General features: G+C 44.2%; 1 protein-coding gene across 2 annotated transcripts in view; it reads left to right on the forward strand.

Moving 5' to 3' along the window:
* The window catches only part of ASB7 (ankyrin repeat and SOCS box containing 7), a 39,623-nt gene extending 26,945 nt beyond the window's left edge, over positions 1-12,678 (forward strand). For both annotated transcript variants that reach the window (XM_033100373.1, XM_033100372.1), the window contains one exon: positions 9,253-12,678. In XM_033100373.1, the coding sequence (XP_032956264.1) occupies positions 9,253-9,392 (140 nt within the window). In that variant the 3' untranslated portion in view covers positions 9,393-12,678. The remainder of the gene's footprint in view (positions 1-9,252) is intronic.
* Positions 12,679-19,963: the final 7,285 nt, after the last annotated feature.

Genomic DNA, 19,963 nt, shown 5'->3' on the forward strand with positions numbered 1-19,963 from the left:
GCCTGCCGTCTCCGTCCCTCCCCTTCCCCTGCAGTGGCCCTTACCTGCCACGCGCATGCTTTGTGCACGAGCTTCCCAAGTGGGCAGCTTCCCAAACTGTTAAGTTCTTCACTGCTTTCCGCACACAATTCCAGGCGTGCACAGGATGAAAAGCCCACCTCCCCCCCACCCCCCATCACCTAAAAGTTCTTGCCTGAGGTTCAGCTTTCTCTGGAGTTTCTTTCTTTCTTAAAGTGTTAAGTATTCTGAGTAACGTCATCCAGAGTTGACTAGGAGAGTCCACATAGTGGAGCAGGGAGATGAGGGAAAAAGCACTAAATGACAACTGGGGCGTCCTGTTGTTGTTTAAACCACATCCTCAGGGTGTCTTTACTTACGAAATAGTGTTTTCCTGGGTTTGCCCTTTCCTTGTACATAAACGTTAACTTTCTCGTTTGAATGGGCACACATCCCCACAGTCTTCTGCTCTTTACTTGGGCCCGAGAATTTGCGCCCAGTCCCACGTGCCAGAGCTCCCATGACCCTCGTAGCTCCGTAACGGGGTTCCCACATACCCTCCTGAAGATTTCTGCCTGTGTCAGAGGTGCCGTTACATCACCCACGTCTGGTGGAGGAGAGCGTCCGGCTTGCCTAATAAACTTGGGCAATCTGCTTCCGTCCCCCGCCACCCCACCCACTCCGTGGATCTCAGTTTCCTCCTCTGCAAAATGGGGCAATTAGACCCTAGTCCTTGGGATCCCTCAATTTTTAAAATTCTTACCAGTAACTACCCTTAAAGGGGATGCTTTCCTGCTGCCTGTGATTTTATTTTATTCTCTTTTATTTTAGTGGACTCATATAGAACAATGGTTTTCTCAGTGTGGATCCTTGGGGGTCTTCAAGACCGTTTTAGGTACCCATAAGGTCAAAACCAGTATCATAACAATACTAAGATGTCATTTACCTTGATAATGCTGGCACCTCAGCATCAATCAGGGCAGTAGCTCCAGAGGGCACCACCATCCTGTTCAGCACCACCGGCAGTCTCAGTCAAGAGTATTCCAGTTCCATTTCAGAATGTCTTTGGAGAAGCAGTAAAACTGATTTTATTAAATCTCATCCCTTTGAGTGTATACCTTTGTTAACATTCTGTGGAGTGGAAACCGGAAGTATTCTTACCGCGTACAGAAATGATTGAGTTGAGAAAAAGCACGTCCGCAATTTGCTTGAGCAGAACCAGCAGCTTCCTTCCTGAAATGCCATTTTTACCTGAAAGATTGACAGCAAAACTATAGCTATTTAGTCTTGGGCATTTGACGTATATTTTCCGAAAAATGAATAAAGTTCACTTGTCACCTTCAGGAAAACAACCGACAGAATGTGTGGCGAGTCATAAAATTTGAGCTTTCAAGTGGAAATTAGAATTTTGAAAACCATGTATTTGCCACTGTGACATTGACAGTTTTCCAATACTTAAAGACTTTTTTGAGCTCAGTAGAGATATTAACAAAGTGATTTGTGTATATACCATATAAAGAAATGGCTTACCATTTGGAAATTCTGCTTTTCCCAGTGAACCAATGTTTTCTGAACAACCAGTACATAACATTATAGCATCCTGCATGGGTAAGAGATCATTCAGAGGGCAAAACAGACTGATGGATTTTGATGTGAAAGAGTACGGAAAGTTCATTGACTTGATTTCAGATCCCGTATTGCAACTAACCCTGAAACACTGCTTGTCGAGTTTTGGTGGAGTATCAAAGAAGATCTGTGATTACCTAAAAAGGCTTTTAAATTGTCCTTCCTTTTCCAACTACATATGTGATTGAGGCTGTATTTTCTTCACCTACTTTGATCAAGAGGGTAGTAACAACAGATAGAATGCAGAAGCAGATCTGTGAATCCAGCTGCCTCCTGTGAAGCCAGACCTCACAAGATATTTGCAAAAATGTCTAACAGTGCCACTCTTCTCAGGAAAACTTTGTGTTTTGAAAAGCTGCTTTTTTCTTTTCGTAAAAATTGATTTCAACTGATAATGACTTTATTACTGTCATTTATCAGTGAGTCAATGAATATTTTTTAATTTCTAAATATGGTAAATATAGATATAACCTACATGCACAAAAATTCTTTGAGGTCCTTCAATTTTAATAGTGCAAAGATGCCCTAACCCTAAAAAGTTGAGCTCTGGTGTGATGTACAAGTTCTACATTCAGATTTTTAAGGACACCCAGTTAGCCTAGTGTCCTAGAATTTGATCAGCCTCTAACACATTTCTGTTTGCAGTTATAATCTGTGGATAAAATGAAACGTTTTAAATTACTGCTTGCGTTATGCCAGCATATTTACTACTTAGGATCTATAGAGACTAGTGATTCCTGAAGTGTGGCTATAAAATTGTGCTTCTATCAGGTGCTCTGGGATAAAACAAACTTATTATTTAAATTCGTTTGAAAGACTAATGCTCTGGATTCTTGATCACCATGCACAGGTTCCAAGAAGTCCTTGAGTAAATTAACCATTTAGCTTTGTTCTCTAGTCAAACACTTATTTTTACAGCACATCTTTTATTCCTATGGCAAGCTCTAGTACAGATTATTCTTAAGGCAGAGAATATGCTAGTTGGGCTTGTGTTTAATATTCAGAGGCGTCTGAGTTGATGCAGAGATTTGTTTCTAGTAGGTGCTGTTCAAAGACTTGAAGTGACCACCGGTACGCTTCAGTTGTGCATAAAAGGTAGGACTGGGTGGCGTTTTGACTTGTATGTTTTAAGGGGTTAAATGGCTCATATTTCTAAAAGCAAAAGGTTAGATAGCTGAGAAGGGAGTTGGGTAAGCTGTTCTGCGGGAGATTTAATCTTTCAAGTCCTTAAGCTTGTTGCTTTCTGGAATATCAATTACAGGTATTTAAAAAGACTACCGGGGTGCCAAAAAAATGTATACAAGTGGACACTTTGGTCAACGTTGCTCAAGCAGTAGTTCGCCGTCATCAGTAGTGTCTGGACGCCGATGGGAACCACTCTGAGCACCTCTTGTCATTGCAGAAGTCATACATGACTTGTATTCATCCTTTGTTATCGGTATATATTGAGTATTACAGTTTTAATACAGTTTTCCTTTCTTAAAATGCATATACATTTTTTTGGCACCCTCTGTATTTTATAAACACTGCAATAACCTGAAATATGATTCTATTTAAATTTCAATAATAGTCAAACGTGATGCAGAACTTAATCCTTAAAACAAAATTTCGAACTTTAAAAAAGTAAGAATACAAATCATGACTCCTTTTTTAAACAAATTTAGTAAAATGAAATGTAGGCTGTGACTTTCTCAGCTAAATCCAGTGCAACTACAGGCATGGAGCAGATGAGTACATCAAACGTCACTTCTACATCAGCTGCCTTTCCTCCTGTGTTCCTTTCAAATGATTCTTTAATCAATTTCTTTGACTTTTTTTTTTTTTTTTAGGATGATTTGTCAAAACAGTGTCACCTAGTGTAACTCTTTGGGGAAATAGTTTAACACATTTTAACTAAGGTTATTTTCGATTACTGGATTTTTTTCTAATTTCTGATCTACTCGTAGTCTTTCTAGGTTTTTCAGTCTCAGTTATTAAAATCACTTCTAGAAATAAATAAACAAATAAATTGCGTACAGATTTAAGTCAAATTACACCCCATTTTAAGGTTCTTTGATGTAGAAAGTGTTTCCTTCTTGTGTGCTTCTTCCGTCATATTTGTATTACTTTTCTATTTTTAATGTAGGCTTCTAGAGATTTCTTATCACTTGTTAGGAAACAATATATGGTTTTGTTTGGCTTTAGTGCAAATGGAAAATATGGGTCAAAGTTCACTTGCCTGTTTGAGGGGGGATGTAACCAGTGGACAAATGTCATCAAGGCTGATATTGTACCTTTGGAGTCTATTTAAGGGTTAAGTAAAAGTAGCCTTTTGTTTTACAGTAGCGTGATTTTTATTTTAAGGCAGGCTAAAAACTGCGTTGTCCTATAAAGTAAGATTTGTTTTACAAATTTCATACTAAGCCCCTTTGAAGGGGGAAGCAGCAAAGGGATAAAACGTGTTTATGGAGGGATTTTAAAATGGGACGCTGAGCTAAAATAAAGAGGTATTAGGAGCCCATTCCAGACGTTGACCTAAGATGGAAAGGTGCTTGAAGGAAAAGTCAGATTGTATAAAGCCATCTAGAGGATGCTAAGTCTTTCTTTTTGTTTCTTTGCACCCTCCCCTTCCACCTCCAGTCTCTGCCCCCCTCTTTCCCAAAGAAAACCTATTTTGGTTGCATTTTGTTCACTTTAGTCATGAAAAAAATGTTTTGTCTCTCTGTTTACCTTTACAGATATTTTGTTCAAATAAGTAAGTTTAGTCTATCTTAAAAACGGTAACGGCAATGTCAAAAGGAGGTGTTGCAGGATATTTAATTTCCTAAGTTATGCTGCTTAGGAATTTATACCAGACAAGTGTCCACCTGGTTCTGTAATTTACACTCGGCAAGACCCTTCAAAAGCTGATGTCCTATTTTATCCCAGCCCAATTAATACTACTGGCGGGCTGCTTCACCAAATGGAGAGGCGAATAACCATCTGAGCTGTTGGATAATTCCACTGTCGTTTGTTAGTATGAACACCTTGTAGTTTGTCTGCATCCTTCAGAGTGTTTGTAATTCCTTAGATTATACACTTTTGGGAGATTCCTCCCAAGTCTCTCCTGTTACAACCCCACGAGTAAGGCAGCCGTCACCTAACAGGGTGGGATAATTTCCTCAGACACACCGTGTGCGCGCGCGTTGGCGTGTTTACTTTCGTTCCCTTTATTCTCTTTCTCTGCTCGCTTTTCCTCTGCCACACCCTCCTCCTCCTCCCTTGCCCCTTTACTCGTTGGGATGGTGTGTTTTTGAGCACAGAGTAGGTGCTCAGGAAATACTTGTGAGGGATGTGTTGACAAGAAAACACTTTTTTCAATGATAAATCTTTAAATCTTAAAATGATGTTCCTGAAAATGCAGCTCCTTAGTCTTAGAAATAACAATGAACAGTCCTTATTCCTCTCATTACTAAGCCTGCTTTCCGCTCCGCTACTGCGTGGCAAGACGAGTTACTGTCTGTATGTTTGTGCCGCAGTCGTGTAATGATACCCCTTTTTTTATCACTGCACATCTTGCCATACAGTTGCAGTTCTCACACCTCGCCCTGCTTCACGGGATGCAGTGGTTTCCGGAATGGGATTTCCATCCATTTGCCCAGGACCATTTCCCAGTGATGGATTACCCATTGCTCGTTTACTGTTAAGCTGTCAGCTAGTCTTCTTACACTTACCACTAGGAAGATGGGGACTTCAGCTTCCAAGAAGGAGACCTCTCCTTCTCTGGGAAGGAGCAGCATTCTCTGTACGAGTATTTAAAAATGACTATTGTAACATTTATTTACCTGGTATTTTTACGTAGGTCTTACTATATGCCTGGCGCTATCCTAAGCACTTGCCACAATTCACTGTCATGCTTATGACGTCTGTGCCGTCGGTGGCATCGCCCTCAGATCGTAGATGAGAACACTGAGGCAGGAGGGTCGCTTGCCCGTGATAACACAGGTTGTAAGTGGTGGGACCAGGATTCACATCCAGGTAGCCTGGCCCCAGAGTTGGTGCTTTGAACCGCTACGTGTGTTTGCCATTCCAGGCCAGCCTGCAGACAGGCACTACACACGGTCAGGGAATCGTTAAAAGATCCGAGTCTCCCAGAATATTCAAAGATTGGCATAACGCACTGCTTAAGGAGAAGAAGCATCAGTAGCCAACTGAGTGAAGCGTTCCAAGATTTAGGCATAGAACATGCATTGTTTCCTGGGAAAGGCCCGTGCAGATCATTTCGGAGGCTGGTGGCAGTTCTGTAGCTCGTGTCCCTGAGCCAGTGACACCTCCAGTGTGCTGCCTGGGGAAACTTCTTAACTAGGTGATTAGGGCTTTTTCTGCTTTCCACATGGCCACAGATGACAACGTGGCCAAACTTGCCACCGCTGTTAAAAACCCCCTCTCCCCTTGCCTCCAGCTTCTAGTCACATTTAAAAATCTTTCCCTTAGGCCCTGACTGACAGCTTCCTCAAAGCCCTTCCCCGTCACAAAGCCACACAGCACATGTTATACCGTAGATTTTCTTTTATGGCAACACCCTCCTGCCAGGTCCCAGAATCTCACCTGGTTATCCAATGCTGCAAAACTTCAAAACTTAGTGGCTTAACACAGAAATCCTTGATTATTTTACTTCTCTGCTCCACGCAGTGTCGCCTGGAGTCCCTTGACTGGGGCCTCGCCACTTTCAAAATGGTGCACTCAGGTGGCTGGCAAGTTGGTGCTGGCAGCTGCCAGGGAGCCCAGCCAGGACTGTGGACACTGACTTGGATTCCGTTTTCTAGGCTGCTCGGACTTCTTTGTGGCATGGTGGTAGCTGTGTCCCAAAAGCCAGCTCAAAGCCGTTTCACCTTTTATGACGTAGTCCCCCCAGTCACATAGCATCACATCCGCCATTGTCACGAGCCCACCCAGTTAGTTTCAAGGACAGGGAGCCTAGCCTCGCATCTCTGTACGATGGGAGTATCCAGTCACACTGCAGCAAAGAGCAGGAGGCATAGGACATATTGTGATCGGTTTTTTTGCCATAAAACGAGACTTATCAGAAGAGCTCGCATTCCGTAACCTGTCATCTTCGTCCTTCCTTTTTCACCTTAGCTAAGCAGTTCAACTATTTAGTTTTTCCCCTTTGTTGGATGGTATGTCTTAAGTATGCATGTATACTTCTATATGTCAACTTTATACTCATCTGGTTTTTGCCTGAATACATTATGGTATTTCTTTTTATTAATGTACTTGAAAAGAACCTGCTATCTATTAGGAAAATCAGATTCCTTGGGAAAAAAAAAAAAGATTCACATCTAACTCATATTCTGGTTTGCATTTGCAGATCAAATACTGGAAGCATTTATTGAAAAATGACAGTGATCATTTATTCTCTTCCTAGTGGTAGCCTACGAATGGTGATGAAAAATAATTCAAAACAGCTTAGACAATGATTTGCTGTTGACATGGGTGTATTTTGCAATGAGTTGACTGTTTTATACTTTAAGGGCAGCCTGCTAAGTATTCATTCGTTCAGCTAGTATTTGTTGAATATTGTGTCAGGCATCGGGCTTACATTGGCCGCCAGAAGGGGTCCTGCCCTCATGGAACACATCACATAGGCAGATGGCCACTGATAGGTCATTCCAGATAAATCGAATCACAACCATGGTAAACACGAAAGCAGCTCCGAGAGTATCTTCTGGGGAAGCTGACCTCGTCTCCCTGAGTGACGTGCCCTTTGAGCCGAGGTCTGGAAGATGAAGAAGACATAATCTTACCGAGAGACGTGTCGGGATGCGTGTCACAGCTACACACAGACCCTGGTGCAGACCTCTGTAAACGCACACCCCTCGTTTACAGACATTTCTGGGGAAGCAGTAGCTTTGCTGTGACTACTTAGAGCCCAGCTAGTACGTAACTCTTGGAAGGCACATGTTCATACAGGCCTTTCAGAGGTCGGGGTTTCAAGGAGCCTTTCTCATTTGTGAAGAGTTACTTAATTTTGAATAACCGCGATCGTTAGAGACAAGGGCAATTCAAGTAAGGGCTCAAATACAGTGGTTCTGGAACAGTGGTTCTCCATGTGTGTCCCCAAGACCCTCTCAGGGTATCTGAGGTCAAAACAATTTTCGTAATAATACTGAGACATTATTTGCCTTTCCTACATTCCTCCTATTCACGAGGTAAGTGGCCTTTTCCAGACGTAGATGATGTGGCTTTTCACAGCAGACCAGATGCAGAAGCATAAATGAGAATTCAACCAGTATCTATTAGGCCAGACCTTGAAAAGCTTTGCAAGAATGGAAAAGAACGTCATTCTTCTCACTATTTTATTGAAATTTTTGTTATTTTCATAACAGTGATGTTTATGCTAGCGTGTAATGGGTTTGTTTTTATTATTTCTAAATGAGTTAAAAAGTAATTCTAAATTTTCTGTTTTGGCTTCTAATATGGTAATGACTGCTAGATATATAACTGCTAGATATAACCCACATACACAGAAGTTCTTGTGGGTCCTCGATAATTTTTAACGTGTAAAGAGGTTTTGAGACCCAGAAGTCTGAGAACCACGGAAGTATACATTCTACTTGACTTTGACCTTGTTACTTAATCTCTCAGATACAAGGAGTCTGAAAAATGGGGTGGGGGTGATGATCAGAGTATTTTCCTCATAAAAGGATTAAAGGAGTTAATATATGTCGAGAGCTTTAAGAATACATGGCACAGAGTAAACATTCTACATGTGTTAGCTTTTATCATTACCATTTAATAGGAAAGCAGAATTTCTGCAAGTCCAAATACTACTGAAGCATGGTTGCGAACAACTTTTGCTTGCGTTTGTGATCCATCTATTGTTTTAGTAAAATGCGGTATTCGGAAGTGAAAGAAAATTGGATTTTGTAATTTTTATTTGGAGTTGGGTTATAGCAGAGGTTTTTATTGGTAGGTGGTCAGAGTGTGATGTTGGAAGAGACAGAGACTCAGAATAGTTTGGGGTACTTTTTCCACCCCCCGCCATCCCGGTCTAGACCCTCATCCCCGCAGCCAAGGTTCTGCCCTGTCCAGAATCGTGAATGGGGGGAAGATGTCATTTGGGAAAGCCCCCCAGAAATTGTGCTATGTGTCCAGGCTCCAGTGTCCGCAACAGTGAGCCGAGAGGAGGAGCCATGTGAGAGAACATCTCATTTGGTACCCAGTGTTTTAGATGGAGAACCTGAAGCCCGGTGAATGAATGGTTAGCTCACACAGGAGCATTCACCCAGCATATTAGAGACCTAGCCAGGACTAGAACCGGCATTCTGACTTGGCAAGAACGCCAGGCTCAGAATCAGAAGCACTGGTTTTAATTGGTCATCTGACATTGAGCAATTTACTGAAAGCCCTGATACTTAAGTGTCCTTATTTGTAAAGTGGAGGTGAGAGTAGTACCATCCGTCCCAGGGTTGTGAAAAGGATCGAATGAGACATCACAGGAAGGTACCCAGGGCGCGTCCCCTTCGTGGGAACCTGTTATCATTTGCGTGCTACGTCTAAAGAGAGACGTTTGCTGGTGAACTAAATAACTCTTTTCAGAACCTAAAAGCTTGCCTTAAATCGTGTGCTTTATAGCTTTGTAACCTTTTCTTTTTTCTGTCTTTTTAGGACAGCCCAGAAACTTGCAGGACCTGTGCCGAATTAAAATTCGACAGTGTATAGGCCTTCAAAACTTAAAGCTACTTGACGAACTACCAATTGCCAAGGTCATAAAAGACTACTTAAAACACAAATTTGATGATATCTGATGTACCCAGAACTGTGAGCAAGATTAGGAATTATATTCCAGATACTTCAAAGGCTTTGGGCCTTGCACAAAGTATATCCTATGCAATTTCTGATTTGGTGTGAAGTCAGAAAGCAGGTATACACTTTAGGTTTATTTTTGTTTGTTTGTTTGGTTTTCATTGTAAGGGAGGGTTTTTTTTATATATATAAACATACAAACACACACACACACACACACACACACACACACACACACCCCACATGCTTGAAGGTCTTAATTTGGTTTCTTGGTCCAGGTTTAAGAGGTCCAAGCTTTCTATACAATAGTGCATTTACAAAAATGGTTTTTCCTAAATGATGCAAGCAGGTCCGGAGTGGAGAATTTTCCCTTTTCAAATGTATGGTTTCACTGGCGTGCAGGATACCCTAAACCAGCAGAGCACGTGTTCAAGTTTGGAGACATAGCTTCCCCCACGGGGGTCCTGGGCTCTATTGACAAATGCCCTAAGGAATTTTTTAAAGCAAGGCTGTCACCTCATTCATTTTTAATCAATACAAATTGCCTCTTTTGAACTGTTCTTTTCCTAATTACTGTAGCTTTCGGGTGACATAAATCCGGTACCTCTGCTCTCCTGTTGGTGTGCTCTTGTTTTTAACTTATTTTTTTAACAACTGTAGTACACTACCCAGAGACACTGCGTGTCAACTTCTGTCTCGTTGAATTGTGCTTTTAAAACAAAGAGAAATGAATGAGAAAGAAAATAACTCGATGAAGCCAGTGTATTCTGTTTTTATAACAGTGCTTCCGGTGCAATACTCCTCCTGGTGGATTTCATCCGTTCTTTCACTTGATGGCCCTCATTCCACAGCCGGCTCTGACCGTCAGACCGCCACTTTAATTTTCACTGCAGAACCCTACTGTGTCAGTCGCAATTGCCACTTTAGCTTTGTCCTTTCCTTCACTTTCCGCAGAAAATTTCATATCCTGGTGGTAGCGTATTCCCTAAAAATAGCCTCAAATATTGTCAAACCATTTGACTTTAATGATTAAATAATTTGGAGTGGTTTCATGGTGTTTTTTTGTTGTTGTTGTTTTGTTTTTCCCGGTTAAGGAAAATTTCTAAAGGGTAACACTTCTAACATGTGTACATTTGTAAGTCTGATTAATTCCTAATATGCTAATGAAACATGTCCTGTCTGTTTTAAGGTTATACACAGTGCAGCTCTTCTAGACGGAGTTTTTGTTGCTTTTTTGTTTTTTTTTTCCCTGGGTTGATGGGGCATATGCTGATGCCGGCCATGTAAAGACGGATATGATAACGTGTCAGTAACAATGGAGAAGCTTCCAGACGCATTAGGGATCTGTGACGGTGCCCTTGGAAATGTGTCCTGTACTTGATTTGTCATCATATTAGTTTCCCCCCCAAAAAAGAACTTTCCAGCCATCCCAGTATTATTCTTAGCACTTTGGGATATTTCAAAATAATTACATGCTAGTAATACGTTTCTTATCAGAAATTTACACGATGAAGGGCTTCTCCTGTCTGAGTTTCGAGTTTTAACGTCATTAAGTCTATAAAACACTTTCACCTAAAAAGTATAACTCAGAAGAATTGGGAGTCTGCGCTGGCTGTTCCTTTCTCAGAGCCTGCAGTGGTATTTTCTCGAGCACAGAGTTTGTTCTCTTGGACGTGGAGTAGCTGTGACATGGGGCATTTGATCCGGCTGTCGCAGGCAGTCAGGCAGTGCACAGGCAGCTTCGGAAAAAGGATGACTTGGGACATCACTGATGGTACATAGACTCTTTTGCAGGGAGCCAGTGAGAATGTGGCCAGAATAGATGCTGCAGCCTGGTGGATAGAAATAGATGGTCTGTCCTTCCCCATGAAAATATCTCCAAAAAGTTATCTTCCGAGAGAAGGTGCTTTGTGAACATTGGAGCTGAGCTGTATTCTCATTCTTTAAACCAACACCCAGGTCGGAGCTAAAACATGTTAGCAGCATCCGGGACGTGGCAGGGCCAGAAATGAATTGAGTGTTATTACTTCCAAAAACCCCAGGCCCCAGGGGCTGAGGAGGTGGGAGGGTGCCCAGGGTCCTTCATTCTGAGCAGTGACGCTAATATTACCGTTTGCACACGGCTTCTTTCCTCATATGTGTGTATGTAGTTAGTTACCTTGAAATGATTTTCTTCCCCCAACGATTCGAAGGTTTCCAAACTGAGCCACTGAGTTTGAGTCAGGGAATTCCAAGTGAAAAGATCAGACTGAGGTAAATTCTTCGTTCTGTAATGCTGCTGCGACTTGAGTGGGGGAAAAAAAAATTATGACAGCTCTTCCTGGAATTGAAATTTCTATTTAATGAAGAAGTGTATAATTCCATTATTTATTGTTTGAGGTTTGATTTATCTGGAAGCTTAAAAACAATGTTTTGTTTTTGTTGTCAGTAAAATCCCAATCACCTATCACATTTAGCCATCACTAAATTGTCTCGAACTTGGTAACTGGTGGAACGCAATGATAAATGTGCAGGTCCCTATTTGAACCTGATTATTGGAGAAGCATTTTGTGGTCACGTAATGAGTAGAGAGAATGATTATTTTCAGAAAATCAACTGATGGGTTTTTCCAGCATCTTGACTGAGATATTCAGAATAGTATCCAATTTGCCACCGATCCTTCTGTGTTTCTTTTGAGATTTATTATTTAAACCTATGACTAAACCTTTATAAAAATATATTTGGCAAGTACACCAAAGAAACCAGCTCATAAAAGATTATAATCATTAATGAACTGTAAACCTCATCTTTTGAAAAGAGAAGATTTTTTTTGTGTGTGTAAATATTTGTGTTGATAAATGTACAGCAGAACAAGAGTGTTTTCAGATTATTTAATTCCCATATTTCTAAACGATTTACTACAGAATCATCCACGCTTGGTAGTTTGGAGGACTTGACTGTTTTGTTTTTTTAATTCATCAGTCATGCTTGGAACAGCGTTTCCGCTAGAGAATTCAGTGTTCTGGCAGTAGGAAGAGCACACATCTGGAACACCAGGCAGCCTAGCATGACTTGTCAGGCGCACACCCTAAGAGACAAGAACGTGTAGCTTTAATGACCGACCGGACCACACGAAAATCGCGATTCTAACTCTCCTGCAGAATTGCTTATTAGCCCAGAACGTGATTGGGGTGAGGCTCCGAGCCCACAAAATTAGCTTTCCTATAACTTCTAGTGTGTTATATCACCATGTATTTTGTTCTTCCTTTGTAATGTAAGTTTTGCTTTGGGTCAATTTGAATTAAAAAAAAAAAAAAAAAAAAAAAAAAAACAACTTCAACCTGGTTTAAAACATATTGGAATTGTGTTTTCTTTTTTGGTCGGCCTTCACTTTTGAACATTTCTAGCTACTCAGTGGAAAGAAACAAAAAACAAAAATCTGTCATTCATCAGCATTTTAGATAATTGGCAATTGTGTAAACATGCAACACAGAAAAAGCACCATTTTAGATCTGATAAGGCAGTTCTTATCGCCACCCTTCTTTTTTAAATGCATTCTGCTGATACCAACCCACAAAAGACTGTCTGTCACCTTCTTGAGTGTGTTGATCCAACAGGAGACCTCTTTGGGCAGGATTCACCTCTGCCTCACGCCTGCCACACCTTCACGGAGAAGGCAGAGTGTGGACCACAGAGTTTCTAAGTACGGAATAATAAATACCACTTAAACAGTGAACTTGAAGTAGTTTGCTGCAAGAGATTGAAGCAAAATGGCTTTGGTTTCACACTTCCCCTGTGAAACTGCAGCACAGCTTGACTCAGGAGAGAGCTCACACTTCCCCCGATGGTGGTGTGTGCTAAGAAAAAGGGAGGACAGGGCTTAGCACCTCACAGAGAAATTCCATGTTTTTTGCAACTCTAATCTCATTGCAGCCTTATCCAGGGTTTGGCACGAATGAAGGCTAAGAGTGGGACATTTGAAACTCGTTCTAATGATCAGCAGGGGAGTTCAGATGGGAAAAATAGCTGTGTTGCTTGGAAATCTTGAGGTCATTTCTTTTCCAGTATGATATAAGTATGTATTGTTTTTTCAGCTGAAAGACAATTTTCAGAAATGGCTAACTAACTATTGATAAAACAGATTATCTACTTGATAAAAAAATATTTCCCCCTCCCATGTAGTGGGTTGCAAAGATGAAAGGAAATGGATTTGTATCCTCTGCCCATATTTATGTAACATCAGGTTCTCGTAACACGGCGTACAATTTTGATGTTAGAATTTATTTTAGCTTGAATACCAATAAAGATTTTAAATATCCACTGCCAGGAACTGATATTTAGGTGCAAGTTGGTGTAGACTCCTAGGATTCAAAGGTGATTTGTCTTTATTCTATCCCTATTCTGTCGTTATCGATCAGCCACCTAAGGTGTCCTGCATGTCCTGACTTTTCTCGGAGGCTGCTGGAGTGTTCAAAGGTTTGTAATATATTTCTCTAAGATCATGGTGCATTTTAGAGATCTCTCTTAGCCTTCCGGAAGAACTCTGATTTCTGAGTGACAGTTAAGGTTCGAAATCCTGTTTGAAAAGAGGGAGGTGATTTATGGAAGGTCCTATGAGAGACCATCCGTGTGTGAACAGGACGCTGTTTGCTGCCTGTCCTGAAGGAGTGTCACCCTAAATCCTGAGATGTGCTCTTCCAGCGTCATTTGTCTAGCTGTGCCCAGAGTGCCTCGTGCTGGGTTTCAGCTGTTGTACTTCCACAAGCTGAGGGATTTAGCAATTCTGAAGACCCATAAAGTGAGTAAAGGATCAGATTTGCAAATTAATTCTCTTCTGTCGCAGATGAGCTCTTTAAAAACATCATGTCATCTGTTGTAGTTATTATAAATCTATTTTTTTGAGTTAAATTTTAGGTTGTTCCAGCACCTTAAAAATTGCACTTAGAACCTTCTTAATGTTTCCTTTTCATTGGGAAACGGTTTTAAAGTCACTAACCTACATTATGTTACATCGAGTAGTAATGGAGTGCTTCACTTTTCTGTGAAATAGTATTTTCTGAGTCAGGCAAGAGATGGCTTAAGTTCAACAGTGGGATTCAGTGGAAGTTGAGAAACTCAGACGTGTGACGAGGAGGCTGACCCTCTGTGACTGACAGGGAGGTAACCCAGCTGTAGCTATTTCCTATTTTATCTGGCAAACGGAGCCATATTTTTCTTGAGCTAATGTTGCTTTTCTTCCTCTAATGGTTGTGGGTCAGGTCACTGCTCAATTTTCTTTTCTTTACACACACACACACACACACACACACACACAAAACACCAACATGTGTAGGGCATGGACTTACTGTACGCCACCATTTGATACTTTCCTAGAGGTTTTCTAGATTTTTCCCTCTCCTAATTCTGATTACGTAACCCTTTAGGGAAGTTTACACACATGCACAAGGTATGGCCGAACTGCTTTCGTGTACAGATTTTATTTAGAGGACCCGGACTGCTGTTTTTCCCTTGGCAAGAATGCCTAGTACATTAGTCCGGGCTGCGTCCATTTCCCCGTCTTGGGCAGCACCAGGGAAGGAAAACTGCATTTCTTCCCGGTTTCTTCTCGGTGTTCTGAAGAGATTTGCTATGAGCACAACCACTCCTTGAAGACAGACCCTGGGTCTTCTTTGCCTGCAGTTCAAACAGTGTTTGCCGAGAGAATCCGTCTTCCGAGCGTTAGGTACACGTGGCCGTTGGCCCTTAGCCTGTACCTGGGTTCCTTCAAGCCTCCCAGGAAACCGGGGCAGGTGGACGACAGCATCGGCGTTTCCCAGCTCCACATCTCAGGTAAGCACTGCTCTCCTCCTTCCTGCCAGTGTTGCCTTTTGCTGTTCCTCCTTCCCTCTGCCGCCACCCCGCCCTCCGCTCCATCAGAGTCAGGGGCAGTTGGACCCACGTGACCCACTGCACGGGCACACTGAGGGCAACTTCCAAAGAGAGATCGCTGGACTCTGGTTGCCGGGAGTTCTGTCTCCCTGAGTTCCCACAGCACACGGAGCCTCTGAAGCATTGCAGTGCTCCTTGAGGCAGGGGACACTCCGTGTCCAGCCCAGAACTTCCCGACAGGGTGGCCCCAGCTCACTGGTGTGTCCCCGTGGGTTCCAGCTATGTTTGGACGGAGCTGTCCTTTCTCAGGGCAGCTAGATGGGGACCGATGAGTCTCCAGCCGGTCACCCCTGCCCCATCTGCTCTTCTCCACTTTTGCACCAATGGGTATCATTTTTTACGCAGTAGGAAAGCGCTGGCATATGTAGCCCTCATTTTCTTGAACCATTTCTCGTCCGTGGCGCCTGCCTGGCCTTTCCAAAAGTGGGTGCTCCATCAGTGGTTTTCAAATGACTTAGCCTAGTCCCAGCTCTTCCTTTTACAGGTGGGAAAGCTAAGGGCTGTAAGTGGCAGTCATTCGGTAGCTACGGCTATGGACGTAATGACTGGCGGTATGGGGCCCGGAAACCTGGCCTCCCCATCCTTCGTGCTCTTTGGCTGTCCTGGGATTAGGGGGGGCTCTGCCTCCCATCAGTTGGGACAGAAAGTGACCCACTGTCAGCAGAGCACTAACGGGGTGACATGCATTGTCGCAAGAGTTGGCAAGGCTCGGGATTTATACTTCCTTCCTGGATTACAATCCACACCTCCATACCACTGCCTCTAATGGCCTATGTAAGGTTTCCTGAGCGTTCGAGCTTAGCTTCCACGTGCCGCTGTGAATAATTGTGAATAATGGAGAGGAAGCAGCGTAGGTTCCGGGGATGCCTTTAGCCTGGGAGTGTGGCCAATAGGCATTGCCTCTCGTCATGCTGTGTTTCTGGTTTTCCCTGTGCGTTCGTTCACAAGGTGGGGTGAATGACAGTGTGCACGCTTGCACGGAGAGGCCAGTGGTGTTCACACTTAGCTTTCTTTCCCCGTTAGTTTTCATGATGGGCCGCGAAGAGACTGAGGGACAGAACTCTTTCTTCATAAGCTGTGACCCTTCAGGTTCGTAACCCAGGACAGGAGTCAGGGCTGCCTGTTGGGCAGGCTTTGCTCACTGCTGTCCAGTCAGGAGAATGCCCTTGCCCTCAGCCTCCTACCCTTGGCCCTGTCTGTGTCCTTGGGGGGTGGGGGGGTGGGGCCTAGTTGGAGGGATTGCCCTGCAGTCCTGTTTCTAAGGGGGAAACTGCTTTCCATGTTTGTCTCCAGCTGCCATGGCAGCAGCCAGTGGAAGGCAGGGGTCTGGCCTTAGGTTTCGTGGCCCAACAACTAGAACAACAACTAGCCTCGTCAGCGGCCTCACAGATGGGGTTTGAGTGAGGAAGCGGGTGTGACAGCCGCTTCAACGCCCTGGAACAGGGTAAGAAACCCAGAAGGGAACCGATGTTCAATCTGTGTACTTAACATTCACTGTCATTTCATTCTCATCACCCTACGGCGAGGTGGGTATTTGGATCCTTTTCACAGATGAAGAGGCTGAGGTTGAGTCTGTTCCCCACGCCATGTGCCCGGCTTGACCCACCCCTTCAGTGCCAACGCAGCAGGAATGCTGCCCCATGCCTCCGGACGGGCCTTCCTCTCCCTTCCCCACTGTAGTCCCATGGGTCCCCCCCTGTCTTGTTCCTTTGCGTTCTTCTTTCCTTAGGGTTCTTAAAGCAGAACCTATGAAACCCCTCTCAGGGTGTGCAAAATGTGTGTGTGCACATGAGACTTTTCCAGGGAGGGGGGCTGGGCACTGTCAAGTTGTCTGTCATCCCCCACAGTCAAGAAGCAGCATGGTGAGTGACCCCTGGGGTGTCCCCAAGCACCCTGCCAGCCCAATGCCAAGAGCAGCTCATCGACCCACCTCTGGGGCCCTGCCGTGTACTTGACCTAAGTCCCCAGTGCGCCACGCTGAGCCAGGTGACGGGAGCGTGGGCGCACACCTCCTCCTGCCTCCTGGGCATGGGGTCCCCATGTGTCCCTAACTGGGCTGGCGTGCACAGTCAATCCCCACCTTTCTTTTCATTTCCTCACTTCGCTATTTCCACGTGGGTCCTGAACGTGCGTCTTCAATGAGAAGATCTCAGGGAGCAGAGAGAGTTCTGAAGCTAGAAGGGACCCGGGGAATCGCACGCCACAGTTCAGGGAGAGGAGAGGACATCCAGACTAGAAGACGTGGGAGGGCCTGTTAATGGCCTCACGCCAGTGGTGACCTTGGCCCAGGCTTCTGCTGTCTGTGGACTGTGGTTTCCTTCCCCAGACCTCTGCCAGCTCCCATGTAACCTTTGAAGAAAGACTCCCAGAGCTGGGCAGGAATAACTACAACACTGAGGGTCCTGGATGATGAGTCTACCTGCCTGAGCAGACTCCCAGAGGGTCACTGTGTGACAAGAGTGGTCCCTGCAGTGGCCCCAGGTGGGGGCAGGCGTGCCAGCACTCGGCTCACAGCCTTCAGTCGGTCGGTGGCCTCATCCATGAGCCCGTCTGGCTCCAAGGTGTGTAACCCCTCGTTGCATCCTTTTCTGGACACCTTTGTGCATTAAGATAAAAGAACTATACTTAGGCTCTGGCATGGACCACGTAAACCCTATATTATACGAGGATCCTGGCAATCCCTTTGAAAATCCTGTAGGCGCACTTGCTCATAAAGCCTGTAATTAAGGATCCAGCTAGCTTCATGGAAATGCTTGATGTTTAGGAAATCATTAGGGGGTTCAAAAAAAAAAAAAAAAAAACCTGACCTGAGATCACCTGATAACATTCCTTCCTTCTCCATTTAATAATTTTTTAAATTAGACAGGGCTTTAATCGCCTTCTGTTTTAATGGACAATAATAAAATGCCTGCTCAGTAGAAGCCCGTCTTTGCATGACACGGAAGCTGAACTATTCCTGCAGTGCGACCGAACCCCTGGAGACTGTGTAAGAAAGCTCCTGAGAGGAACCCCTCAGCCTTAACACAGGGGAATCCATTTGGTTCTGCGTGGGACAGTCCTTCAAGATGTTCACACACTGTACCCTTGTGTTCTTTACTAAGCGTGCCCACCACATCCTGGGAGAGGTTACAACCGGCCAACTTGAGCTTGGCTTGCTCATCCAATACATATTTTCCGAGTGTCTATGTTGAGGGGCCAGGATAGTACCTGCCCTTGGGAGCAGGTGGTGTGGGAGACCCACTGGTGGCTAAGAGGTAACTGGGAGGGGAAGGAAGTGGCGCTGGGGTAGGAGACGATGCCGGCTGGAGATAGAGTAGCGCTGTGCTTGGCCAAGGGTTTCCAAGTTCCGAATTCAAAATACACACAACTCCTAGGGTGCGGCACCGTGGTACTCCCGTGTACACGTCAGTACAAGTGGGTCTCCAGCTCGAGTGAGCACCAGAATCCCCCAGAGGGCTTGTTAAAAATACTGCTGAGCTCCGCGACCAGTTTCTGATGTAGCGGGTCTGGGTTGGAGCCCGAGAATCAGAGTTTCTAACAAGTGCCCAGGGATGAGGGCGCCGCTGGTCCAGAGACCACACTTAGAACCACTGCATCCGGGGACTTAGACTCTTCCATGGCAAAAGACAAAAACAAGAGAAAACTCCAGCAGTTACTCTGAAATGTTGCAGACAGCACGTACCCACTCATCCATGAGTCGTGAATAAAGTAGTTCTAATGATTCTCAGAAGCACATGGGAAATGGTCCCCTGATTTTATGGGTCAGCCTGAAAAGTTCTCTCTGTGTTACGTTAACAAAGAATATAAACCTCCCCTGCCCCACCACTACAAGCTGACTATACGTCTGGGCTTTTATGTCCCCAATTATCTTTCGCAGCTACTTAATTAAAGTCGGGCACGGACAAAACCGGCGGCCTGTAGACCTCTTATCCTGTGGCTGGTGTTCTTCAACCTGGTTTAACAGCTTGGAAGTAATATGTCTGCCAAACATGAATGTGACCGCCCCAGCCTGCTGGGGTGGGAGGGACCATGACTGTAGCTGCTCCAGCATGTGACTTGGTGCTGCCCATGAGGCAGGCTGCTGGCATCATGTCCGGAAGATGGAAGAAGCATCAGCAGGGCTGCCCCATGGGCTGGCGGCAGATGGAAGACCCCTTTCCAAGTCGGGCTGGGTGCAGCCCACAGGGGCCACAGCACCCACGAGTCCTCACCCAGCCCCTGGATGCAGCCTGGGCTTCTTGGGGGCTAAGCTGCTGTTATCTGCTTTAAGAAAACATAAAACACATCAGCTGGGAGATACGAGTAGCTTTGCTTCCCGTGCTGCTGGTCTGGGAATCACTGACATGGAGTCACCTTTGGATGGAGTCTGTCTGCTAAAAGGAAGAATCACCTCCCCCTTTAAAAAAATGTTTTATTGAGTTATACTTGTTATACGAAAAAGCCCACGTAGACAGAGAGTGCCAAAAGAAAATGTATACACATTTTAAGAAAGGAAAAAACTGTATTAAAATTACGCTGATGGTAACCACTTGGAGGCACCTCTTGTCATGGCAGAAGTCAAACATGACTTGTAGTCATCTTTTGTTATCGGTATATATTGAGAATTACAATTTTAATAACGGTTTTTTCTTTTCTTAAAATGTGTATACATTTTGTTGGCACACTC

This window comes from Rhinolophus ferrumequinum, chromosome 28, assembly GCF_004115265.2.
Source record: "Rhinolophus ferrumequinum isolate MPI-CBG mRhiFer1 chromosome 28, mRhiFer1_v1.p, whole genome shotgun sequence".
Classification (NCBI taxonomy): Eukaryota; Metazoa; Chordata; class Mammalia; order Chiroptera; family Rhinolophidae; genus Rhinolophus; species Rhinolophus ferrumequinum.